The 27900-nt window shown below is 40.7% G+C and overlaps 1 protein-coding gene across 1 annotated transcript; it reads right to left on the bottom strand.

Moving 5' to 3' along the window:
- Positions 1-91: 91 nt before the first annotated feature.
- Positions 92-27887, bottom strand: LOC115373738 (N-chimaerin). The gene is made up of 15 exons (XM_030072265.1): positions 27852-27887; positions 27400-27498; positions 25174-25212; positions 24878-24933; positions 18368-18399; positions 17833-17946; positions 16395-16521; positions 15618-15779; positions 10234-10311; positions 9100-9184; positions 7854-8027; positions 6688-6765; positions 5948-6085; positions 5601-5706; positions 92-4914 (listed from the first exon to the last, which is right to left on the bottom strand). Exons 2-15 carry the CDS (start codon positions 27416-27418, stop codon positions 4743-4745), a joined length of 1380 nt encoding a protein of 459 aa, XP_029928125.1. The 5' UTR covers positions 27419-27498; positions 27852-27887; the 3' UTR covers positions 92-4742.
- Between the last annotated feature and the right edge of the window lie 13 nt (positions 27888-27900).

Here is a 27900-nt window from a genome sequence, read left to right as displayed (position 1 = left end):
AAATCCGGTGGTTCAAAGGCTCTAAATCTATTTCCCCGAATCTTGATGAATACTGTTTTTTTAACCAAACCAAACAAAATGAAGCAAGGGGTCAACTGAAAGCCAGATTTAATAATTTAATATCACCATGCATAAACCATATAGAAAATACTTTACAGTGAGGACAATAGTAAAAACATTTCATGATGCAAAAAAAAAAAAAAAAAAGTCACAGATCACAGAAGGCTGACAAGTTCTCATTGGGTTAGGCAGCTGATAGTTTAGTACATGGTTAAATCAACAGTTAAACTTCACCCTGGGGAGGAATGAAAAAGGGGGGAAAGAACAAATATAAAGAACACGTGAAACCAAAAACATAATCAAAGTTTGTTAGAAAAGGCTGATGTTAATCTATATATTACATCCACATATTTTACAGCAAAAGATCAACCCATTATGGGCGCGCTTGATATTACAACCTGAACTTGGCCTTTGCACTGTTTAGCTGATGGAATGGGCAGGAATATTCACCGCTTTGCAAATCAAGCACACTTGGAATGGTTAATCAGGCCCCCCCGACAGAAATGGGGGTAGAAAAAGGATGAAGGTGTGTGTAGTGTGTGCGTGTGTGTGTGTGTGTGTGTGTGTGTGTGTGTGTGTGTGTGTGTGTGTGTGTTGAGGTGCGGGTACATGCAGAAGGCAACCGTTCAACACCACCCACCCTTCTAAAATGGCACCGGTTTCAAAATATACAATATGGCAAAAGCACTCCTTCATACTTAAGATGATTACCATCATCCTGCCACAAATAATACTGCTGTCATCACATCAAACCAGGGTGAAAACGTTAGAGGCAAATCTTTCAGTACACAAACATAAGCCGCTACGTGATCCTTTCATATTTCAGAGCACGTTGTGAAGCAGCTCTGTCATCTGCACGGCATTGGATTATACCCACTTGTAAATGGATCAAATCTAAAAACATCCCCCTTTTCTCTATTTGTGGTGGGCAGAGGTAAAAGAGGAGAAGAATCGGTGCTGTTGTAGTGGCATTAATATGAAAACTAACAGGTTATTTCTCAAAAAGTGAAAGTTTCCCTGGCTTGAAATCCAGAGAAAAACTTTGAGGATTTACTGAGTAATTACCCCCTGAATGAATAATGACATGTAATAGGTCCATGTAGGATTATGCAGGCTACAGCAAACAGACTGCTGTTGCTACCAGCCCCCTTTTACGTCCATAAGCATGAAAGAAAATAAAGATATTACATCTCACCATTTCACAGTTGGATAAAAGTGAAAAAATCAGCACTGACATGTCAGGTTAGCAAAAAAAACAAAAAACAAAAAACAAAAAACAAAAAACAAAAAAACACGATGTTACCATTTGGTTCACCAGCAAATCTAAAAACGCATGTCGCTGTTTTCCCACAGGCCACCTCTCGCCATGTAATTAACACGAGCGAACACTGATACCAATCACATTATGGCCACTTCAGCGACTGACACATCACTGCTCTGAGTTAGAGATGCACCAATAATATTTTTAATTGCCAATTCTGATTCTGGGCAATCAGCGTTATGAGATTTTGCTTCATTACTAGTCACTTTCCTTTAATTTTTTTTTAAAATGATACACATTGCTCAGTTTTTAATAACGCTTAAACTCTCTGGTGTTGGTTGTAGCAATAATGTCTAATGGTGTTGCTCACCTGTTGTTGTTGTATAAATGTTTTTCTGACATGGTGCCAGCCCAATATCCACTTATATTATTGGTGCATCCCTGCTTTGCGCGTTTGAATGATGTGACCCTGACAAGCCATGGAGTTAAGAGTGTGATTCAATGTGTTGCTTTCTGCACTGCCAAGCTCAGTCAGTCACAAATCCTCAATTTCAAACAGCATTCTGACACAAAATCTGCTTCATGACACCGTTTAAATACAATACTGCTTCATATATATATAGATATATAAAACAAACAAACCAAAAAAAAAAAAAAAAAACATAAAGCACTTTTTCACATAATCATATTTCAAGTCACTTATGATGTGTCCCTCTCTTCACCATCTGCCTTTGCTGTGTCCTGTGAGGGATGAAGTAGTGTAAAATGGGACTCATACACACCCGTTAGCATTAATTTAGTTAATTCTGTTAGTTGACTTTGAATTGGTCATCTCTGTATTAGTGTTGTATGATGTGGTTTTAGTGTTCTAAGCATTTATATGTCTGGATATGTGAAAACAATGTGCCAATTTAAAGCCCCATGACTTTTAGGTCTAAAGTCTTTTACCTTTGACCTGTACAGATAAAATAAGCCTGTGGAGCTTTACTAGCCAGTGATAATTCAAAACACAAGTCTTTACTGAGTTGCCACTTACAATAATCACGACTGAATAAATGCAAAAAGCTGTTTTTGTGAACATTTGGCAGTAGATCTGTGTCTGAAGTGGGAAGTTAAGCTATGTACAGATTTGATATTAGAGTTTCTAATCTCAAAAACATCCCTAAAACCGCAAAACAAATCTGTGCTCAAGCACTCTGCAGCTACAGTTAATGTGAGAACAGCTGGATAAGGTCAAAATACAATGTTACCCAAAATGGGCTAGAAATGTAACGAAACCAGTTTTTGTCGTAACTTAATGGATTTTTCCAATAAAATTTTACTATTACAACAGCTGCATATCACTTCACAAGGTGGGTAACGTTTTTAAAATTATGTAATAATACTGACTAGTACTGTAATAACCCGTACAGTCAAGGTAACATGCAAAAACAACTGCAGTTACTACATAATTTGGCAATATTATTGCATCATTAGTTACAAACAATAAACTCTGTGAAGTAATAATGTTATAATCTGATGTAATTTATTACATTACCAGGTTTTATTTCTTTTGATGAATATTTCTTTGCATGATTTGGCTGTTATTAAATCATCTGCTACTACCAGCACTTTGTGAGTATATAATTATTTAACTCTATAAATCCAGTGAGGCTTTAGAGCTTCACAGAGTGTTGTGATGTTCCTTCAAAAGCCCTTTCTGAAGCACAGCCTGGAGACGACTGGAGGGAAACACTAAAGCTGTCACCGTATTTCAGCAACACCAGCTTGTTTCCAGTTAAAGGGGGGGTGTGGGATTTTAGGAAGCCTGTGATCTGGCAGATTACTGAACAAGACCGTCTTTAAGGAAAAGCCCGTGTCAGAATCCCAAACCCTGCCTACAAGGCAATGCTGTGACCCAGCAAATATTAGTTATGTTTCTCAAAACTTTAAGCTACAACTTTCCGGGACAAGGCAGGCGGGTGGAGAAGTGAGGGAACACAGGATTGGTTCAGAGACAGTGAGGAAAAAAAAGTGAACCATTTAATTTACAGCTCCCTCCTCTCCATAATGCTGGTGCAATTAGACTGCAAGTAAATACTAACCTATGCTAATCCATAATTTGCTGAACAAAAAACTAATACTGCAAGAGGCTGATTGGGAGATGGTTTTCCCTCTGTTAGAAAGTTTTTTAATTAAACTGCCAATAAAGGCCAACATAAGCTGTGTCACACTTGTTACTGCATACATTGTAATTGTCTAGAGGAAGGAGCTGTAAACTTAAAAAACAACAAACAAAAAAACAACATTAGGTCCATCTCACTTTAAGTTCCATTCAACAGAATGAGTGCGTATTATGGGTGAGTGATTCACTTTTTCCATTCACTTGTTGTTTCAGCTATCTACTGTTCCCCATTATAGTCAATGCTTCTGCTCTTGAGGAAGATTAAAGCGATATCTTGACATTTTGAGAGAAAAAAAAAATCTTTGCCAGAACTTGCTACAACATGGGGAAAACGTTTCTCCGTTGGCAACTTGGATGGTTGGAAAACAACATTTTTGCATTCTTCAGTGAAACCGATGGGAACCACCAGATGAGAGCTGGCTCATTAACTTGTGGCCAGCAAAACCAAATAGATTCATTGAGAAAAGCTAAGAGTGTTGACAAAAGGTTTGCAAGGCAGCTGAAGAACAAATATGTAAGCTTTTTCCCCACAGCGTCTGACAAAGAAAAATGAAAACTGAAAACGTCAAGGTATCCATTTAGGAAAGCGTGGATAGTAATATAAGGATGGTCCTCCCAGTGTTTCCCCTGCTCCACTACCATGAAATTCTCTTTTTAACAAACACTAAATTTATTTTTTTCCCAGCTCATCAGGAGAGATGATTATTCACCCTACTGTATGCAACCCATTTTATATAATTACTGCATAACAATTGTGGAACTCAGCTTTTTCAAGTTTGTTTAATGAACTGAACAAAACTTCCGCTTGGTTTTATTAAAAAAAAATGCACTAAAAAAACCCTAGGGGAAACACTGCAGCCATCTAATCATTTCTTCACTCTCGCTACACTTTGTTATGAGAGTTTCCACTATCTCTTTCCTTCTTTGCTTCATTAATTCTTTACTAAAAGAAGGGGAGTCACTTCTTCTTCCTGTCCTCCATCCACTCCCCCACATAAAACAGGTAGTGTCCTTGTTGTCGAATCCTCGTTTCTTCTGTTTAAGTGATGACATTCCCTGTGAAGACCACCTTTCATTTCTCTCCTCCCTTGTCTTGTCAAAATACGACTGGTCGCTTTTTCCTTCCACCCCTTCATTCATTAATTCATTCACCCTCATCTTCTCACAAGATGCTGCGTATGAGCGTCTTCACAATCCGTTCTTCTCCCCTCTTCCCACCGGAAGAGTCATTTTTCGCGTCCAGCCTCGTCCCTCCTCTCAAAACAAGACGTCTTCGTTGGTGATGAGCGTCTCGACCACCAGTCTCTGGTATCGGATGTCGTTGAGAGCCGTCATGGCGTCCAGCTCTGGGGCCCTCATCAGTGTGGGGCCAAAGACGATGCCCAGGTTCTCACTGGACATGAGGTTCTCCTTCTCATATTGAGTCACCCTGGATGGAGAGGGAGAGGGAGGACAGGCGGTTAATGAAGGGAGTAGAGGAGAAACAATTCAAGCCTGCGGTCAGACAGGAGGCATTCAAATGTAACGTGCACCTGTATATTTGAACTTAGCCAGCTAACATGAAGTAACAGAGGGGTAATGTAACAAAACCAACAGGACATCCTGCTACTTCAAAATATGTTGGCCTTACTATCTTTAGCCAAAATCAAAATCCAGTCCTCCAGTTAAACAGCAGGATCTAGGGCAGGGTAAAAATATTGATTTTCCGATAAATTGTAATCTTCATGTGAACAATCCGATGTCGATTCTTCACAATCCTGAGATTATTTTTTTTCCCTGGATGTGTAACAATTCATGACCAAACCATGTTTTGAACCAATGAGCAAACCATTGAAGCAAGCACCATCAAGCCTTAAGTGATGGATTTGGGATTTAAAAACCATGACGGTAAAGAAGATATGGACAAATCATATTGTAACTGAGATACCCCTAAATGAATAGGTGTGGAATTAAACTGAATCAGAATCAGTATTGTGAACTGGGATTAATAGAATGTAATTGAAATAGAAATCAGTCCTAATACCCAGCCATACTCAGCCACAATGGGATTGCTGAACATGAAGCTCACAAAGCAAAGTAAGTAACAAAGTGGAGCCGTGGCTCCTGTGTTCAGACCTCTTGAGGTGAGCCATGAGGTATCGCAGTGTCTCACAATGAGCGGGCGGCAGCAGCTTCAGGGCCTCATGGAGAGACTCCAGCCGCTTGTCAGGGTCGGCAATCTCTGCACACAAAATGCAACAAAGAGAGGGAGATTTGCTTTAGAGGACATTTTCAAAAGGCAGGCACATTTGCCACAATTCAGATCCTCGTTGCAAAACACAGAGCAAGGCTTTAAAGCTCAAACTGGGCCACAAACAATTCTTGTATGTTTCTTTGCACGTTATGTAAGAGCGCACACACACACACACACACACACACACACACACACACACACACAGACACAAAGTGCTGTGAGGACATACTTGCAGCCTCTATGAAGCGTGGGTAGGCATCGTATGTGATGAGGGGAATGGGCAGCTCTCTGAAGTAGAGCTTGAGGGCTCCAGTGATGATGTTGATGTCTTCATAAACACTTGAGGAAATGTCAGCCTTCTCTCCATCTGCAGAGGATATCAATTAATCAACCAGTCAGTCAAACTAGCCAATAAATCTGCAAACCATGAGCCAACAAATCAATGAATCAATTACTATCAGTGTGAGAGAGACACGGTCAAGTCAGAAAGCATTACTATAACTACAAAGACATCTGCCCTCAGTACAGCTCTCAAGGGGATTTGATGTGATACTTCATTGATCTAAAGAGACAAATTCTCTTTCTGTCACAGTGAGGTCAGAGGTCAGGGTCAGCGATGGAGCCACATCCCTGCAGCTGGTGGGGATTCAGTGTCTGATTTCAGGACACTTCAAGGCTTGTCGACTTGAAGCTAGACTTGAAACTAGATTTTTGAAGAACGGCCTCCCTGCTTGGATGTATGAAAACTCGGGACAGCCCTTGTTTTACGCTTTTCACAATAAATCTTAGGGATCTTAAAGCATCCTGATCTGACCCCTCTGTGGCACTAACTACAATGCAAGACTTTTATTGCACTGCCTAGGGATTCAAAATAATAGACTTTCAGTGTTTAAAAGAGGTTAGAGGAGGTTAAAACAACTGCAACTGCAACTGCAACTGTGTTTGCAGTTCAAAAGGGGCAACACTCACCTCTGTCAAAGGCCATCTTGACGTCTTCGATTAGCTCACTAAAGCCTGATATTCTATACAAACCCTCAGACTGAAGACCTAGAGGGAAAGAGACAGACAGAGAGAGTTGGAGGGGCACTATCATTTAACTGATTAAGTTAATAACACCAGCAATAAGGAAAAAAAACTGAATTAACAGTATCAGCTGTTAATGTCTACAATAAATAATATCTTGCTCTCTATAACCTATGCATTTTGATATGTATTGTTTATGTATTATTGTGAACACTATTTGTAATTTTAATCTCAGTATTACCTTGGTGTTTTTTTGCCCCCTTAATTAAGAAAAGCCCTCGGTAAAATAAATGTATTATTGGCCGTAGTATTACTATTAGGTCCACTGTTTATGCTGATAACATGAAAAAAAAAACATTAGGGGTTTGTAGATATTTATTTATTTAATTATTTATAGTCCATGTAAAAAATGCATTTAGAAATTACACATTTAAAATTTAATGCATTATTTATTATTATTTGTAGTAGTATTAACATTAAGTCAATAGATGTAGTACATATTTAGACTGAACTGTATTGAGATAGGAAGATGAGAGGATGGAGAGGGAAAAGTGAGGAGCAGAGAAAAGATACAGACACACAAATTAAACAAGATATAAAGGGAGAAAGGAAGACACAGAGATGAGAAAGACAGACAAAGGGAAGAGGAACACAGAGGCAGACAGGGAAAAAGAGAAGGGGAGAGTGAGAGAGAGAAGAAAGAGCGAGGGGTAAATTCAATTGGCTGAACCGTGCCAGTCAGGTTCATTGAGTCCCATGAGGCGTCTGTATTGATTTCACATATTAGATTCACTCAAGGCTTCAATCATCGTCAATAAAACCCCCACCATTGTAGCTCCCCCATGGCTACTTTACACAGATTCACACAGGGTGTCTAGCTCTGACACACGCCGATGCACACACACACACACACACACACACACACAGACCTCATTCTCCTGAGCAGACATGCCAGCCGTGTGGGTGTTCCCTCCCTCCCTCCTGTTCATCTCTTCCTCCCTCTCCCGAGGTTGCAGCAGTCTTCTTCAAATGTTATTCAATCACTGACTCACACACACACACACACACACACACACACACTTACACACACAGACACACAGCTTCTCTCTCACCTCTGGCCTCTATTTCCTGTATGCACATGTCGACCACCATGGGTCTCTTGGTGTTGTGGGCTTTGACCAGCGTGGTCAGGTCGCAGCTGTACACCTTCTTGACGTGCCTGAGGTCCGGCTGGCAGTCATTTGGCACGACCTTGGAGCACTGCTTGTGGACGTTCAGCCCACAGTCTGGCAGAGAGGAGGAAAGACAGATCTTAATATGACAAGCAGTTTGAAGACAGCTATTTCATGATCTTGTGTCAGATATGGGACTCAATCATTAGTAAAAACGCAGGGCCAGTGAGATTATGCCGTTTTGTTTTAAGCTGGCAACAATCATTGTGGCTCTACATGGCAAAATTTTATTATCAGGGATTTACCATGCGATTTTAGGATCTTTTATTCAGACTACATATCCTCACTTGACCTAAAAATGGCTGTTAATGCTCCTACTGCAGTGTATTTATATAAAAATGTTTCTGCATTTAGTTTTCCAGCACCACATCTCGTTTAAGTCTTCTTGATCCATGACCCTTCAAAATATAGCACTTATCAATCTGCAATCCCCAAGGGGTGAATAGTTCAGCTAAACAATGATTTTTCTTTTTCAGGATTTGTCAGAAAGACAGAAACCGAAAAAAAAAAAAAACAAAAAAAAAAACAGATGATAAATTTGTTGTAGGCTGTTTGCTTCAACTCTGTAAATTAGTTAAGGTCTTAGGTGGACAAGTACTGAATCAAAACACCAATCAGATCATTTCAATATTCTGTTTTGAAAAAAATGAATTTACATAAGCACAGGAGGATGATCCGATTATAAAAGTTGCACTAAAACAGAAAGTTAAAGTGCAGCCACTGCTGATTCACAGTTAATCACAGAGACCCACACACATGCATCATCAAGAGCTGGCAGGTTGCTGCTTGGCCTCGTATTCAATGTTTTAACATTTAAATCCATGATGCACTGCCGATGAGTCAACAGCCAACTGGACTAACTTTAGCTCACTGTCCCAATTTGAAGTCACGGATTGAGAGAGCGAGAGAGAGAGAGAGTGAGAGAGCGAGAGAGCGAGAGAGAGATGTCAAAGGAGGGAGCGGAGGAGGAACAGCAGCGGAAATGAAATCTTGTTTGGTGGAGGAGGGATTGATAGCACATAAGCAGCTCAACTAAAATTATTCGATAAACTTCTGAACCTGTATGTTGCATAATACACAGATGAAACAGTGTGTGAGAATGTGAGCGTTTGTGCATGTATGTTACCTGCACACTTGACTCCCTGAGCGATGAGACCCCACATGAAGTTGGCACAGTATTCACACCAGTGGGGGCCCCTGAATGTGTGAACCTGGGGAGGGAGAGATAAATAAAACAGGCATTTTACAGGATTCAGCAAGAGAGAGAAAGAAACCTTAGTTATAGGAGAAAACAGACAGCGACAGAGTGATGAATGTGACGAGGTAAACTTTGAGGCAAAACAGGTAAGAGAGATAAGAATTGGGCAGTTTTTCCCTTGATTGTCTATCAATTTTTTGCTCAACACGAGATATTTAAACTCTCCAGATGCATATTTAAGCCCGATTGCCACATTTTTCAGGGACCTACAGGCACTAAGAAGATGATGATGATGAGACCAGGGGACTGTTGAAATTACAAGTTTTAAAGTTAACAGTGAGAATGATTGAGTTTTGTCCTATTTATTTCACCAAACTCTACATGCACAGGCAAAAATGTTGATAATATCCATTACTATGCTCTGTCTACATCAGTATGTGTTTTTAAAAATCAAATCTTGCTACTTCTTCTCTGCAAGGCTCCTATTCCACATTTTCCCCTCGCACCTCTCTCAAATGAGGGCTCTGGGATAACAATTATTGTGAATTCACTCTGAGGTTTAAATTCCTTACTAGTGGTATTACTCTGCATAATGGAAATCTGGGAAATATGAAACTTATTGAACTGGACTGGAAATGCCACAAGAATCAGTATGTAGGTACCAAGTCAACAGCAAAATACTGAGAACAATACCAATATTGGTGTTTTTATTATCACTAGTGGTGACACATTCAAACATATAACGCCTATTGTTTAAATTCATAAAATACTTTTGCCATGGTATTGAATGAGGTATTGAGAACTGTGGAATTTCACTGGCAGAATTTTGACATCCTACAAAGGATTAGTGTCAGCTGAAAGCCTGAAATGTAAATGTAACACTGTACATCTACATGTACATACTAACTCCCAGAGGTGAATTACAGCAGGTCTGTATGAGCTGAACGAGCAATTCTAGCACTGTCACCCCCAAATACACAGAGGAGAGAGTGAGAAAATAACAGACCAAGGGAGTGGAAGACAGGAAGGGATGGAGAGAGAGGGACGGAAGTATTGGCTCACCTTAAAGTTGTGGACCTTTTCATACTTGGGCGCCAGGTCGCTCTCCCTCAGGGTGGCTCGCCGCACCAACGATGTCAGCTGTGAAAGGGCAAAAGATCTGATTGGCTGCCAGAAGGTGCTGGAGGGGGAGGCAGGTTTGGGGGTGGGTGGAGCTGGAGAGAGACGGGGTCCCGACCCGGTGCTGGGGTCCAAACCAGTGCTGGACACTGGCAGGGAGGGAACTGAACCCCTAACATTCAAACCCAGCGCAGCTGTGAAAACAGCCCCCTTGTGCCCCGCCTCTTTCTTGGAACGTCTGCCCGATCGCTTTTCACCTTTGCTAATGACACAGGACTCTCGGCTCGGCATTGTGGGACGTGTAGTTTTGGCAAGTATTTCAGCCCCAACTGAAAGTGAAAAAAACAAAAAAAAACAAAAAAAAAAAAAAAATGTTGCCTCTGAGAACAAAAACCTAGAGACTTACAATGAGGGTATCATGAAGTCAAATAAAACCAAAGTCGCCTTTTTCCCAAAAACGATGTAAAAACGACAAAAAATTTGTAAAAAAAGAATTCCTCCTAAGTTAGAAAAAAAAAAAAAAACAATGCCTCTATACAAGAAGAAAAACCTGAAAGCAGCAAAACATCTAGATGCTCAGAGAGGTGCGACTGGAAAACAAGCTCAGGATGCGGCTGCCCCATCTGACAACAACATGCATCACCGTGGAATCCCAAACCGAGAAATGGACCAATCGCGTTGGCTCGGAACCACAAAGATCAGCCAATCAGATCAGCTCTGCATCTTGACGGGGGATGCACTGTGCGACTCCAGCCCATGACCAAAAACAAAAGCCAATCAGCCAATAATAAATCTGTCTGAAGACACGAAAAAAGTTCAGATAATATATAACTCAGTAAATCTTCACTTCTAAAATTATAAGCCCAAAGAAAAATAACAGTTTTCCAATTCCTTAAGACCAGACTGATGAACCAGACTGTACATTCCCAAGCTCTTGATCTTGTGGAGGTGATTTCGTCTGTGTGTGCGCCTCAGCCCGCATGGCTCTGTGAGTGTGTGTATATGTGTGTGTGTGTTAATCCTCTTCCCCCTTCCTCTGTGAGCCTACACATTCACTAGGCAGAACCAATGAAGGAGGGAGGGATGTAGGCGGAGAGAGAGAGAGATAGAGAGAGGAAGAGAGAGAGAGAGGAAAAAAGAGAGAAAAGGAGAGAAAGACACAGGGGGGGTGGGGGGGGGGGGGGGTGGGGGGGGGGGGGGGGGTGTTGAGCTACAGTGCAGTAATGGATGGATTTAACAGGTCACATTGAAAAGAGAAGGAACCAATCACAGTGAAGCAATTCTTGTTCATCACTGATTCTGCCACCTCGATCGTCCCAGGAGAGGAGAGTCACAGAGAGCGAGAGAAAGAGAGAAAATGAGTAGAGAACGAGCGCTCATTGTCACCAGTGTGCTTTTATAGCTAAAGGAGACATTTGATTTCATTTTTTAGTCACCAATACAATTGTTTCCCTCTTTGCTTATGTCACTTATTCTCTCTGTCAAATATCTATCCCCTCATTTGTCTTTTTTTCCTTGACATGCCATCCTCCACACTAGTCCTCTTCTTTTGTGCTCCGTTCTTCACAAAATTTGTGGGTGCAAAATCAACGGCCCTCGTTTTCCATTATCTTAGTTTATATAAAGACGATTACGTAAGAACAGTTTGAGGGTGAATTTTAACTTCAATAGTGCAGCGTGTGTGTTTTTGGTTAAGTGCCGCCTCTGGTGGGTGCTTGTGTTTACTTGTCGTCTTTGACAATGTTAGGGCTGTAGCGGCCCGCTGATTATTTTTGGGCTCAGCAAACAACCAACAAACAAGTGGCACGGCTGCAATAAGCCCTGTGCCTCCGGGAGAAAGACTTAGAAGCTTCACGCTACAATTTTCCTTTTTCTTTTTTTCCTTTTTTTTTTTTTTTTTTAGCTGTTTGACAAAGGCTCTACATTTTAAATCAATGATATTTTGATGTTTCAAGGCAAAGCAGTGAAAGCCTTCCCACTGAAGAGCTTCATTCATTTCCCCTCTGAGTTCATCGTAACATTTTAGAGACATATCTTTGCTTAAAAATCTGGCAATGCATCTTTAACTCTGAAATGCCAATTAAAATGAATCCGCAGATAGTCAGTGAAGAATCATCTCTCTCCCCCTAATCACTCCTCCTCAGCTGATAGACACAAAAATGCGAATATGTATGAGCAGTCATGGATATTTCATGACTGTTTTCACTGAACAGGGGTGAAGGACAGGGGGGTGAACTCACAAAGGGGAACCAGGATCATGTTTAACAGAGAAATTTATGTCTGGTATAGAAACAAAAGAGCACAACCCCAAAATACAAGGGGGGCATATCAGGTCCAAGCAAAAAGCATCACCAGTTGAACAAAAGATCATATATTCTGCATGGTACATTTTGTCAGATAATATTGAACCTTTGTTCAAACATGATATGTTTAACTAAATCAGACCAATGATCAATGAGTTACTGCCTCTTAAAATCTATGTACTATCATTTGTTTACCGAATGTCACCAAGTTTCGCAGTAGCTGTACATTAATTTTGGTTGGGGTAGCACAATGTTTTCAGATGTTTTGTCGATTTTTTTGAGCAATTGGCTCTGTCCACAACATCATTGTTAGCTCTAAACTCTGGCACCCAGCTGTGACAAAACTGTACAGAGTATAAAAGCTCAATTTCAGAACTTTTATTTAAAAGAGTTCACACATGCTGTGCGGCAAATTTGGTGAAAGTAGGATCAAATTTGGAAGAGGAGCACTGAAAAATGTGCATTAAAAATTCAAATTTGTGGGCAGTTTAGTCAGATGGAAATGTGAGCTGAGGTTGCCTGACGCAAGTATTCCAGCATAATTATGGTCCAGAAGTTGTAAGACAGAGATAATAAGAAAGAGTGATAATAAGAAAGATAAGAGTGTTTTAACCACTCTATTAATGTATTTTTTAAATTATATATTGGTCGCATGAGTTTGTGCCTGCGTCTCCTCTCTTTGTCATCTTTCCTGTCACCATCCACTACATAAATGGCAGCAACACCTTAAAAATAACCTTTCAAAAGCACTTAGCATGATGATATCTTTTTTTCAGTCTCACAGGTACAATACAACTGCATTTAATCCAGAATAATTGGGTAATAACCCTAATATGATCTAACTCTAAATATGTATTTCTCCTGTGTTGTCCTCCCTTAGAGAGCCACCTCTGGTCTCAATGTCAGCCAAATTGCTTTGTCTGCAAATCCCCCCTATTATGAAAGCACACACGTACACAGGACCACCCCCTTTACACACACACACACACACACACGTACACACACAGACAGTGATGTATGAGGTGCGGTATAGGTGGTCATGGACCGTGGGTCACAAAAGGCCTCAGGAGGCTCACAACTGGTGTACAGAGAGCCAAACTGCACACACTCCACCTTCTTTACTATGTGCCTCTTAGTGTGGATCCATTCCATTTTAACTTCATTGTATTATGTGTGTTCTTGTGCGTCAGCTCTCTAAATGGATCCCAATCTCCTGCCTCATTTGCAACCACCCACCTGCCTAGTTCACATGCTAGGGCTGGGCAAAGTGGACAAAATCAAATATCACAATATTTTTGACCAAATATGTCAGCATTGATACTGACTGTTGGTGCTTTCACAAGATTTACACACAATCACTGGTAATGTGGATGTGATGACCAAGCAGGTAGAGACAAATACCAGAATAGCTACAATATTCTGGCAACTTTAGAAAACTGCATCTCTTTACTGTAATGCAGCCTTTATCATCAGAAAAAGACATGACTTATATCACAAAAATACAATAACCAAAATCCCAGACCAGATCTAGGCTTATTTCACAATATCAACATAATATTGATATGCTGCCCAGCCCTACCACACACACTGCTCCCAATTTCTCCACTTCTGTGTTTCTTTCGCTGATTCACAAGTGTATCTGTTCCCCAAATGCACGGAAATGTTTATTTTCCCTGAGGCCAAACCAAACGATTAAAAAAAACACACTCTAAACCTCACAAGTTGATGGGCATTAATAAGTATGCAAGCCAGTTCCTGATAACTTTGTTAGTTTTTGGTAGATAGGTTTGTGCAGGGATACTGCTGTTATGTAATTTTACTGCAGAGCCTTTGGCTGGTGGCCACTTCTCCTCCACACCAGTCCTCCCCCTCTCATCCCTCCATCCTTCTGCACAGAACCTAATCCTCATCTCCTCGTCTTATCGTTACTCTCTGCAGGGTGCCTAAACATTTCATTTTCAATTTATGTTAAATTTGGGCCCTTATTTTTTGGACACTGTAAACTTAACTTACACCATAGATTTATACATTGAGCTATACATTGGTACAGGTTGGAAGGAAACCCCGAACCCGGGCATCTTCCATTCCATGCTTGTTGTACCTGCTGAGCTACACAGGACTGCTAAAAAGGACTGCTCTAGAAAACCTCAGCTGATATGTCAACAAGCCTGTTACGTAAAGAACCAGAGCTTATGGAATCAGAAATGTCTTGTATATAAATAAAGCACCCCATACGAGAGAATGCACAACTAAAAAAAACACATATTCATGGCAGGATCGGTAGGCATAACTCTGTGAGAAATGCCTCAAAAATCTGACAACAAATACAACCAATCTATAAATCAGACTGTCCGGAAATGTAGATTGAAAATTTGGAAAAGTAAAAAAAAACCAACCAACCAAACAAACAAACAAACAAAAAAAACTCATTCTTTTTTTTTTATGTAAATATATACATAAAGCACTCCAAATGCAGTTTTTACTGGATATTATCCTTGAGAAAAGACATGTTGAATTATTTCACATTTATTGAGGTGGCATTTCATACCAGCTCACCTTTCTTTGGTGATCAGCAGTTAACAGCCAATCAGTTTTGGCACTGCTTTGTTTTTCCACTTTTGTGATTTCATTTCATGACCTATAGCTCTACCTGGCAGCCAGGAGCGCAATGAGCAACAAAATGTTGATTACACCCATTCAAAACATTCCCGTTCACTGCAACTGCTATTCCAAAGACTGGAATAAACATCCCAAAAATGAAGACTGAAGAATGGTTGCATCCATTTTTTCTGTTCACTTGCATTTAATGCTATCTAATTAGGACTAGCGAGCAGGCTTCCTATGTCAAATCTTCCAAACAATGTAATCTTCGAAAGGGCAAAGACAAAACAGTAAAAAATACATAATTTGACTGCACAGTGTTGTAGCTGCACAGAAACAACAGTGTCAGCTGCAGCCTGTCACACTGGCCACAATCAGTCAGAAAAGACGACATGTATGCATGTACTGTATGATTGTCCTCACCCGTTCCTCTGCGTTGCCCCCTTCTTTTGCTGGTGCAGGTCCATCGGGGGCCTCGGGGTTGTGGGGCAGATGTTTCTTCAAGGTGGGCTCCTGGCTCAGCGTGGTGTAGCCCACGTGTTCATAGATGGGGTTGATGGTCATCTTAGCAATGTACTCCGCTGCCTGATGGAGATGAGAGGGTTATCGCATTAGATAGTATAGACCAGCATTTCCTTTGATTTTTGATATGTTACATGTAGCTCTCTGACTTCACTTTGAAAATGTTGGCCTAATGGATTTAGGGGAAACAAAAAAGTATACAAGCATTTTAAAAGATCTAATCATGCATTATTTATGTTGCTGCATAGTGCACAAACATACAGCGCTATTGCATTTGTTCTGAGATGATGAATGTTTATTTCCCTGTCTCTGAGACCACATTTAACCCAAATGACCTTGACTAAGAACTGAACTTTCCTTCTGGCACTTCAGTGACGATCACGTAATCAAGTGGTGATCAAGTGATGTTCTGGGCCAGATGAGTCAAAATGAATCACATTGGACAGATCAGAAAGTTTGCCTGACAAAAATGTTTTATATGCAAACTATTTTTTTTTATGTAAGTGAATAACAGATTAATTACTTTGGTGTCAAAATGAGTGACTAACAGTCTGATCAAGTTGTTCATTATATGAGGAACATTCTGGATGTTGAAGCGATATAGCATTCTGTCTGCTTGGGTTAGCGGGGAAGGACAGATGGATACACACACACGCATCCACACACATGCACACACACCTTGGTCTCGATGTAGAGTGTGATGAGACCATCTGTGACGAGATCGTGGATGGACTCAAACCTCTTCTCTCCAACAAAGTGCTTCCCATCATGGTAGAGACGAAAATTTCTCGTCTGGTTCCCAAACCTGGATGGCATGGAGGGATAAGCAGAAAGCACTTCAAAGCCTGGATTCACAGGTAACTGATCTGCAACAATCACCTCTGTGCATCAAAACGATAGTTTTCATTTGGGATTTAATACTTTCTGGCAGTAGAACAGAGTCACACCAGTGGGATTTTCAGTAACTTTTCATCCTTTTCCATTTTTATATTAGAAACTAAAATCACAATATTAGCGTACACACAAGCAAAAGTGCAGCTCTGTGTGTTAACATAAAACAAAGTCTAAAAAAAAAAAACAACACAAAATCTGTGCGACAGAACTGGAGGGACCCTGAACTGGGCCAATGTATTCTCGGCTCCTCGGTGGATCATAATGAAACCACCAGAAGACAAAACGGTACCGTTAGATCATTAACCCAAAATCCAACCTTTCCTTTTCTGCCGGCCCAGAGTGGGGCACTAGTTTATAGGTGAGTATTTATGGAATGCAATTATAACTGTGGAGATGAGAGAGGCAAAGAGAGACGGAGAGTGAGAGAAAATTCTGCAGGTGGAAGAGTGATAGAACTATGAATAGAACAAACTGACCCAGAACCAGTTTGACTTTCGTTCCAAATGAAGCCATGCACCCATTTAAAACTGTGACACCCACTCCTGACAAACTGATAGTTGACACTGAAGTAAAGCTGACCACTGATTAACACCACACACATTTCATCACACAGAGGTCAAGAAGAGTCCTTCAAACAGTTCAAACCCCCATCACTCACAACAGGCCTCCATGCTGAAGTGTCTGTGAGCAAGACATTCTCTGCCATTTCCAGGGATAGCTGTTATGTAGCTGACCCTAAACTCTGACTATGCTGCGCAATAAGAGATATTTTCTTCCTCTGTCAACCAATAGAAAAGCACAAAAATAAATAAAACTTTTCAATGCTTAAAAAGAAACATCTAACCATTTGCCAGGTCAGCTAAGGTAAAGTATCTTGCCCTACTAAAATGCCCTCATTTCTTATGTCCAAATGGTTTCCTGTGGGCTAAAATTTTCTGTAGATATAAGGATTGGAAGTGGTGTCCAAAATGAGATGCCAGGCATTCATTTCTGGCCTTGGCTGAGGGTAATTTGGAAATGTTCCAATGAATGCAAAAGAAACACAGGTAGAGAATCAAAAGTAGCTCTTACTTATACAGTGTACATATTCAGAGAGGCGCCACTGAGCTGGTGTTTATATGCTTTGGTTGGATGAGTTTCCCTGCTGAATTAACCGAACAAAACACACACACACACACACGCATAACACACACACTCTTGCACCATATCAATACACACATACCGTAGAGCCAGTGTATATGTGCCCGGTTGTCTCTGACTTTCTCTGATGAGGTAGCTGCCCTCGGCCTGGCTCAGTAGCTGGTCGGCCTCTTCTCTGGAGATCATCCCGTGGTATCTGAACCCATGAGAGAAAAGAATTAGGCTGAGCTCATTCATACCACAAAAAAAAAAAAAAAAATCATCTTTTCAAATGCTAATCAAGAAGCCATTACAGCACCTTGTCATCACAATGCAAATTTGAGTGAGTAAGAATATTACAGAATATTGCAAAGTTGTAATGTGCAGTACTGAGAAAAGAGTTCAAAGGACTACATCACTCACAAATGAGGCTAAGCCCCTTGGTGCCATCCAAATCTAATATTAAATCATTTTTATTGTGTTTGGAATGAGTTCTGGAAAGTCCAACAAGATGTGCTTATCGGAAAGTTGATGGGAAAAGATGGATTCATCATCCTCCTCTTTGCCTGAAATGCACTGACTCAACGTTCATGACTCACAATTCAGTTAAGTGCTAATATTTGAAAATACCAACTTACTCTCTGCCATAATATTTAGGCCGGTTGTCCACCTGTAGGGAAAAGAAAAACAGATTTTGTGAGACACTGCAACGAAATGAGCTGGTAACACTGCAGCAAGTGGGAGAATTCCATTATTTTCATTAAAGGACAGTTAAGAAAGGACACTAAGTGAAGAGGAAAATCCTCATTGCTCCCATGCACTGTTCCTTAACATTCACCATTTCCAACTTAAATGATTTGGACCTACTTATGTTAATATTTAAAGATCTTGGATGCCATATTAGGCTATGCTGACAGACACTGGGAAATAAAAACATTGCATTATGTAAAATAAGAGAGTTTCCAGACTTTAACATAAAACTTTGCTCACTAATCAGCTTGTGCCTGGGTTTGTGGATGTGTGGGTGTGCAGAATATTGCACTAGTCAGATAAAAAAGGATGAGCACAGAACATTCTGTTGTTCTCAACAAAACTGCTGCCTAGCCAATAAATCAACAAAGACCCAACAAACAGCAGTGAATGTTAATTTGGAAGCTGTGTGTGCTTCTGTCAGCGAGGAAGAAGGCAGGTAGGTATGTGTATCAAAGAGGGAGATTTGGAGAGAGAGAGGTAAGGGACATTCAGTAGTAAGTAGGAAGATAATTGGTGAATTTATTTTGATGCACTTAGTGGATATCAACGTGCAGTTAGGGTATGGAAGGTGTCCAGTATGGTGAAATCAGGACTGCAGGTGATGTGGTTCTTTTGGCCTCGTCAAGCTGTGACTTCCAGCATGCATTGGGGCAGATTGCAGCCAAGTGTGAAGCAGTTGGGATGAGGATCAGCACCTCCAAGTCAGACGCCACGGTTATCTGCCGGAAAAAGTGGTTTGCTCCCACCAACTTGGGAGTGACTTACTGCTTAAAATGGAAGAGTTCAAGTATAACGGGGCCTTGTTCAGAAATGAGGGTAAAATGAAGTGGAAGATCGACAGGTGGATCGGGGCAGCAGCGGCACTTATGTGGCTGCTGTATCAGACCATTATGGTGATGAAGGAGTTGAGCGAGAAGGTAGGCTCTAAATTAACTGGATGATCTTTGTTCCAACCCTCACCTTGCCACAAGCTCTTGGTAGTGACCAAAAGAATGACATCGTAGATGTAAGTGGTGGAAAAGACTTTCCTCCACAGGGCGGCGGGGTGCACCCTTAGGGATTGGGTGAGAAGCTCAGACATCTGACCAACTAATTTTGACTACTTTATCACAGTGAAGGAATACTAGTGCGAAGAAAGTTTGAAGTCTCTGAAACTTAATTTTCATATCGTAGTGAAATGAATGGAAACCAATGGCTACATAAAAGATTGGGAAAATTATGTTTGATTTCTAAAATAAAACTGCTTGCTTTGGGAAAAGATTAGCAGAAACCTTTTTATGTGGGCAGTGCAAGAATGAAAATGTGGAAATGATTTGCCATTGATGAGTATAAATGATAATCCAATATTTAACAAGAAATGTTTTAAAATCTAATGTTTGACAGTAAATTCAAAACAGCCAAACCTAACTTTCCATAAGTGGGTTCATTAAATGTTCCTATTATAGCGTACAGTCTGCAAGAGGTATAGCTATTGGCTTGACCTAGAGTTATTCAGATCAACAGCTATGATTAGCAGTCATCCTGCTCAGTTCTGCGTCCTGAGCATAGTATTTGACCTCCTTTTTCTGACATGCAGTTCTACTCCTGGCGTGAATGTTTTTTCTCCCTCTAATAAAAGCTTTCTTGGGAGTTTTTCCTTGCATGCACTGAGGGCCTAAGGCTGATGGTGCCAAGTAGGATAAGTGGGCTTGCTATATCCTGCTAGAACTTACTATTGTGTCTCGTGCTTTGTTTTGCTTCCTTGTGTTTACATTTCATTATTCTATTGTATGACTGATTGTTAATTTGTTAAATCTAAATAGCCTCATTGTTTCTAAAGTCTTTTGAGATGTGCTTGTGATGAAGAGCTGCATAAAAAGACGAAGCTGAACTTGGGAAAGAGGGAGATAGAAGGTACACAGTTCCTTAACAGCTTAACTGTAGTTACTGATTTTTTTTAACTGACTTTTTAATTTCTTTGGCTTTCCAGACATTTCATGACCCATGGGAATTCTGCACATAAAGAAAGTTTGGTTATGCTATGTATGAGACAGCAGCAAGGGGGAACGAGTGGTTAGAAAACCATCCCAGAACCATAAAGTCTCAGGATCTCATCAGCCATGCATCCTGCCCTATCCCTAAAATATAAAATATAACAAAAAGTAAATGAGATAAGAAATGGGACAGACTGGGAAAGGCTGATAGAGCAGTGTTCAGGGGGGCCTGGATGGGGACTAGTGGTACCAGCTATGCATATGCTCAGCTGGACACCTCCCAAAACTGCTCAGAGGCCTGTCAGTAAGCCATGCGTGGAACCAACAGACTAATACCCATAACTAACGCTCAACAGTCATCCTCGACTGCACACAGCAGAGCACTGAGCTGCAGGGAAAGGAACTATTTGAAAGAGGAACCCATTTCCAGTCCCCGACGCACCCATACTCTCAGTCAAATGATGAAATAAATTGATGTAGGGTGAAATGGAATGGTTGGGCAATTTGGGTAGCAGGGTGGGCAGAGAGGGCACAACTGCTTGGCACAACCCGGAATCAAATACATGCATAAAAATACAATAAATGTATTTGAAGAGTTGATTTCTAAAGCACTGTATATCCATTTGGGAAAACGTCATTACTTGATGTTCACAAATGAAAACAAATCTTTCATTAAATTATATTTTGTCAAAGATTCGAGTTACCTATCATAACAAATAAATTCTGTTTTTGTGAGGGAAGGTGTCTTCTTTGTTGTTATTTGGACATTACAGTATGTAATTAATTTCTTGATGTCTTTTTAAGAAAGATGAAGGGTGAAGATGTGTTCAGGGTTATGTACAGTCACCAAACGGTTAGGGATTAGTACAATGTATACTTGCTCTAAAGACAGCCAATTAAAACTAAATACTCCAATATCACAACACACACTTGATAGCTTTAAATGCTTATTTATTCCTGTAAAAACAAAACTATATATATATTCAACAAAAAACAGATTTTAAAAGCCTTTATTCCTGGTTTTCCTAGTGGTTTTGAAAAGCAGACCACAGATACAGTTCTTGATGTCTGTGGTTTGCCATCTCCCAACTCTCTCCTAGTTAACCTGTCACTCACGGCTTTATGGGGCTACAAACAAATTTGGAATACTGATATGATATTGGACCAATACCAAGCTAAAGTAAGGTATTGTGCTAAGGGGATTTCATTACCTTTTCATACCTAGATTCAATTTGACCTATGTAACTCAGAAAAATAGATTACATCTCTTGACTAGTGATACAGAAGTCGATAAGGTCCCGTATAAGCACTAACACTACTGAGCTATTAATAATGTCATGTGATTTTTTTTTCTTTTTGCTTACTCCTTCACAGGGAGGTCAGAGGTCAGGGTCTGTTAGAAAACAGCAATTCTGATATGGGCAGGAATTCAGTGTTTTGCTCAAGGACACTTCAAGAGACTTGACCCAAGGTCCTTCTCAGCCTCTCTACTTGCTGCACCACCCCGCCATTCCTAAACTTCAAGTATCAGCAGTGAGTAAGTGCTTATTGGTGCATCCTTTAATCACATAAAGCAGAATTGCCAGAAGGACAAAAAAGGGGGGTAGTGGGGGTAAGAAGGGGTCCACTCCCAGTCTGTCTGTCTGCCACTCTGCTGTTTTTAACTGGGTCACTGCTGTCTCTCTGACCTGAACAGGGCATTAAATTACAGCTGTTCATTTAGTATGCCCGCACATACACACACACACACACACGCCACCAGTCATCCATCTATTAGGTCCGGAGAGAGCTGTCTTTTGCAGATTAACACACATACAAATACTAGACACACAGTCCCCTTCTTTAATCCCTCTTGGATTCCCCCAACCTTGCCAGAGCTGTCCCCTACACACACAGAGACACACACACATCTGGTGCCAGCCCACCCTGAGGGCAGCCATGCTGGTGCATGGCATTTGGCGGACATCTGCAATGTGCCATTCCACCTGATTGCCATCAGCTAAGTCTATATGAACTGCACTCATTTCGCCATCTGCATATGCCTTTTGTTCTGATCAAGCATCAAGCCCCACACTGATTTTAACTACTTAAAAAGGTTCACTGGTGCAGTACTTCAACCCAAATGAGTCCATTTGAGGGTGTTTGAGTTCCCACTTTGAAGAGAAATGCTGGGCAAATTAAGTGTATTGACGCTGAGATTCAGTGTGGAGGTAATACTTCAATGGGAAACAAAGGCATCTTCTGAAGCAGCTGAAACGACAGGACATCAGTTGGGGTGCAAAGTACAGAAATCTGTCTGATGACTATGACAGAAGCTGTAATTCAAATGAGCATTCTCAGCACCTGGCACAATTGTTTTGCCTAATTAAGCTTACTTTTGGCTGGGATCAGTTGGGTTGCTGAATTGCTGACCAGGCTGTTTCAAGACAGAAGGGTAAACTGTCCCAAGAGAGTCTACTGCTGCTGAATTTCTTTTGCTTGAAACGGGTTTTATTTTTCACACAGGATAAGGTCACAAGGATGTGCATTGATCATCTTCGCTGTCAATAATCAAGACCCTCCTGCCCTCTCTTCTATGCCAGGTAAGATCATGGCCAATTTGGGTGTCCCAGACGGTCCAAGACAAACTGTCAAGATAGGAGTAAAAACAGACTATTGTTACTTGCACAGTGTAAGAAGGTCAGCGCCTCTCATTCCGATCTCCTGATGCAGTCTGGGACTGTCTGGGACATCCAGATCATTTTCAAAAATTATTTGAAACTGATAATTTTGCCATTGCTTGTGTTGTTTAGAGGGTCCAACGAGCTGATTTGTCACACAGGCCAATTAGATTGCAGCAAAATATGTCATCACTCTGTTTACTGCAAGGCAGATGAGCAGACAAACAGTGGGCACAATTACAATTTTTAGTAAAGCAACTTTCTCACTGCCAGCTCACTTTGTAAATCCAATCAACCTAATCACGCACACCCTCCAGGCCCTCGTCATCATCTTCTTTTTTCCATTTGCACGTATGATTGAGCAAAGAAAAACTTGGTGTTTTTATTGTTACTAACGCAGTCATCTACATTAATTAGCAATTTGGCTTTCCGTCAGAAAGTGATTAACACAGCACCAAAAATCGTCGGCTGTCCTCTTCCCTTCTTTGAGGAAATTGCCAACACCAGATTCCTCTCTAAAGCCACTAAAATATCACAAGACTGTTTTCACCCCGGTCACTCACTGTTCGAACTGTTGCTCTCAGGCAGATGCTACAGATGTCTAAAAACAAGAACTAGTAGACTCAGGAACAGCTTCTTTCCCAAGGCAGTAACAGCCTCAATCGAAGTTAAACTTTTCTGACACACAGCACTCACCTGCATTATTTAACACTATTTATTTTTATTTATTGTTGTGTGATGGTGTGAGTCTTATTATGTGAATGTGTCTTATTGTGTTTTAATGTTATGGATGTGATTTGCATGAAGCACCTTACCGGAGCAGCACTCCAATCTCATGGTATTTTTAATGGAATGACAATAAAGGCATGCTATTCTATTCTATTCTATTCTATTCTATTGCTGGTTGTAGCACCCCAAGGCCAGACGGACAAGACTTGAGCATCTCATCAATTCCAGTCTGAAGTTGAGCTCATTCAAGACTATGGAGTCCCATATCATTGAAGCCTTGTAACGTGCAAACCTCTCATTGTAGCCTCATCCTAGAGTGTGGCACTATTTTGATGCAAAATGGGATTTTGTAGCTCAGCAAATGTCAGATATCCTGCAACATTTGGTTGTGTAATATACTTCTGGCATAGGAGTGAAGTGGCGAGTCCTGCTGCTTCGGTGGATTCCAGGTTGCAGCAGGTTTAGGTACACGATGAGTGTAGCTCACAAACTTAATTGCATGTCATCACCCCTGTTTCTCTCCAACCTTTTCAGTTACTCTCTAGATACTAAATGTGATTTTGGAAATCAATGGAAGCTAAGTGTCTCAAAGAGACTGCAAATGGATGGGTGTCTCATATGTGAACTACAGCAAAAACGATCAGTGCAGCTGCAGGCCGAATCATAAACTACTGTTTTTTCTCTGAGAAGGCACCAACCAACACATAGGCACACACAACATCACCTTTTCTCCAACATACAAGTTTTGTTTTTATAATATATAGGTGTATTTGTGTTAGCCCACCACACTATAATATAGACCCAACAAAAACAGATTTCCCAAGGAAAACATGTTCAGTTTCAGAAAATAACAGACGGACCAAGTGCTTGTTGGCTACCTACCAAGGTAGCTCATGAACAGTTTTGTGAACATCTACAACATTAATTATTTGCAGCAAGAGCCAAAATTGTGCTTGTGCTAATTGCAAGATCAACATTTAGACATGAATCTATGTGTGTGTATGTGGATATGTGTGTGTGTGTGTGTTCTCACCTCACAGGTGCAGGTGACTCTGCGTGGGTGAGGTGCCTCCTGCTGGAGCTGGTACACTGCAGAAGAAAGCAGAGCACCATCAGCAAAAGGCAGCGCTCATCATCCTGGCTAATTATGTATATATATGCACACTGAAGGAAAAGCTCAGGACAGTGAATCAGAATAGCTTTCATTCCTAATAGCAGGGTATTTTCAAGTTTATGATCAATAAAATAAAATATTTTTTGTGTAACATTAAAAAAAGAAAACCATTGTTCTCAGTAAGGTAAATTACTGTGCCCATTTTTAATACTCACAGTAGGACTTCCAGACTGGTGGCCTGTATTCATCATGGTCTGATGACAGGAAAAAAAAAAAAAAGTATTTCAGTGACCACATAACCACAAAACTTTCTTTTTCGCTTCCTTTGCCACAGTGCCCCCAAGTGGTTAAAAGAGGGTAGTGATAACTGATGACTGCCAGTCTATGCGACCCACTTTCTCCACCAACCATCAACCAGATAAGATCTTAAGATATTAAGTGTGTTGAAATTGGGATGTGATCATGACTGCCTGGTGTTATCCTCTTTCGAAGTCAGAAGTGAATGAACAAAACAAATACATCTCCCTGAGAAATCAAAGACAAATATTTAAACAAAGAATGAGGTACATCTGCTAGGTCTGGTGGCACAGACTTAACAAAACAGTCAATATTCAAATAAGACAGAATGCTAATCTTGTGGAGGAAGAAACACTGTTAGGTATTCCAGCAGATCACATACGAATTACAGCTAAAGGTTGCTTCATAGTTTCAATACGACTGTCAAATACACAAGCAAAAACAGCTTATTGTCTATGAACCCAATAATCAAAAGGTTCTGATACATAAAGCATGACAGACAGCATGAAATAAAGGTTTGCAGGTGTCCTATTTTCATTTGAGTGCAAGTGTTTTTAGATATTAGTGGTGGGTCGACTTTGATCTTGCAAGCCAATCACTGACCCTCTATTTAAGCAAACCTTTTCTTTGCTTTGGAGCATAAACAGGGACTAAGTGATTGAATAAATAAATCCACTCTATGGAGTCTAAAAATATTGTGGGAGACTGATTTATGGCAAGTGCAAATGAATGGAGTCTTGTTAAAAGGGCTCTCTGTGGGATGTTTATCATTCTTACACAGTCAGGCTTTTGCTGTGTGCTCCCCTCAGGCCTACCCGCCTTAATTATAGATGGATATTGATGCTATAGCAGTGTTTCCTCACAGTTTGTTTGTCGATGGTGGACCACTAACAAAACTGGCATCACCTCTAGGGAAAATGTGTTATCAATAGAACATTTCAATTTAAAAACAGGACATGTTCACCCTCTGGCAATGAGGCAGTGATTTAATGGAACAGAGTTAGCAAGCTAATGAATCACTTGGCTAAGTTGGCTGAACATCCCAGTAGCTGTTATGCTGAAAATTTCATCTCCAAGGTCTTGCGCCAGACACCACAAATTAAAGAACAGCCATTTCCATGACAACATGATCAAATTGTACTGTGTCCATCATGTGCATTGAAGGGCTTTACAGAGAAACATTACAAGTTGTCATCTCTTGTGCACATTTTGATTCTGTAATGCATGTGTTTGTTTGGTGATTTACAGCTGCTGACTGATGAAGTGTAACATAAATGCAAACAAACGGCTGCACACTTTGATGCAGTGCCTTGTTTGATAGAACTAATACTGACATTTTAACAACAAATGCTGCTTAATATTTACCTGACACAGGCATTGCATAACAAAACGCTGTTCTTCCTTGCATATTAATATAGTGTTTCCTTTACAGTCATTTAACTGTGTTTCATTTTCTATTGCTCTTGGCCAAACGCGTATTCCGGGGCAAGTTGTTTCCAAATCGTCTCTGCATGAGTAAAACAAATACCCTGCTTCCCGTCTTGGTATGTGTGTGTGTGTGTGTGTGTGTGTGTGTGTGTGTGTGCGGACACTACAAGCCTTATCTATTCAACACTCGTCGTCCCGGTATCCTGTCTTCAAAATAACCCTCGCTCCTCATCCAGCAAGTGTCTCTGCTGCATGCTCAAGGCAACATGCCCACCCACACACATATGCACATACACAAACATACACCCTCACAAGAAACCAGACATAACACATCTATTGTAGACACTGATTGTGTCTACAATAACAAACTGTAATACATGAGGGAGCATACTAACCATTTCACCTACATAACAGCAGGCAATGGGCCAACTTCTGAAGTCATGGCTATTTGTTGCACAAGATTTAATTGACCACTTCCTCTTTTGACCAACCAAACTGGATTGACATCATATGAAAATCTCATTTACTGCCACAATGCTGGGTAGACTCGTGAAATCGCCACAATCAGGAGTTACCTGTTTGTTACCTGCAACACACACACGTGCGCGCGCATACGCACACCAAACAGTCCCGTAGACATTCACTTTCACATTCACAAGTGTATTTCTAAATGAAGGCAAAATGAAATAAGCGATCAGGGGTGTGATGCTGCTTACCGAACACATTTAGGGCCATCTTGATTCGGCGATATGATAATGGAACAATTAACCAACAGATCCCAGTTTCCAGCAAAATGCAGCCACTTAGTTTAAAACCTACAGGAGAATGAGGGGGAAAAAGAAGAGTATGCTATTGAAGCACTGGCTATTGTATGCGAGCCTGGCAAAGATACCGGCAAAGAAATAGCTGACTAACGATAAGCATGAAATCATCAGGCATCAGGTCTGAATGATGAGAGAGAGCTAACGTTAGCGGGTTCGGCCAGCGTTAATTCACACAGCACGCTGGGGGTAAATTGGCTCAACTTTGAAAGCAGAGCACACGAAAGGCAAGAGCATATTTTATAACTCCGTAATAAACGCAAGCCGACGACGGCCTCTGCGAGTTTGAAACTACGGCGCGTTAGTTTACTTAATCTAACGGTTAGCTAATATTAGCCAGTACTCACATTCACATCCATTCTACATTGTGGTCGCCATCTTGATGGGTCACGTGAG

Source organism: Myripristis murdjan, chromosome 2 (genome assembly GCF_902150065.1).
Source record: "Myripristis murdjan chromosome 2, fMyrMur1.1, whole genome shotgun sequence".
NCBI classification, from domain to species: Eukaryota; Metazoa; Chordata; class Actinopteri; order Holocentriformes; family Holocentridae; genus Myripristis; species Myripristis murdjan.
Note: the sequence above shows the minus strand (reverse complement) of the source record. Positions and strands in the feature narration are given on the sequence as shown.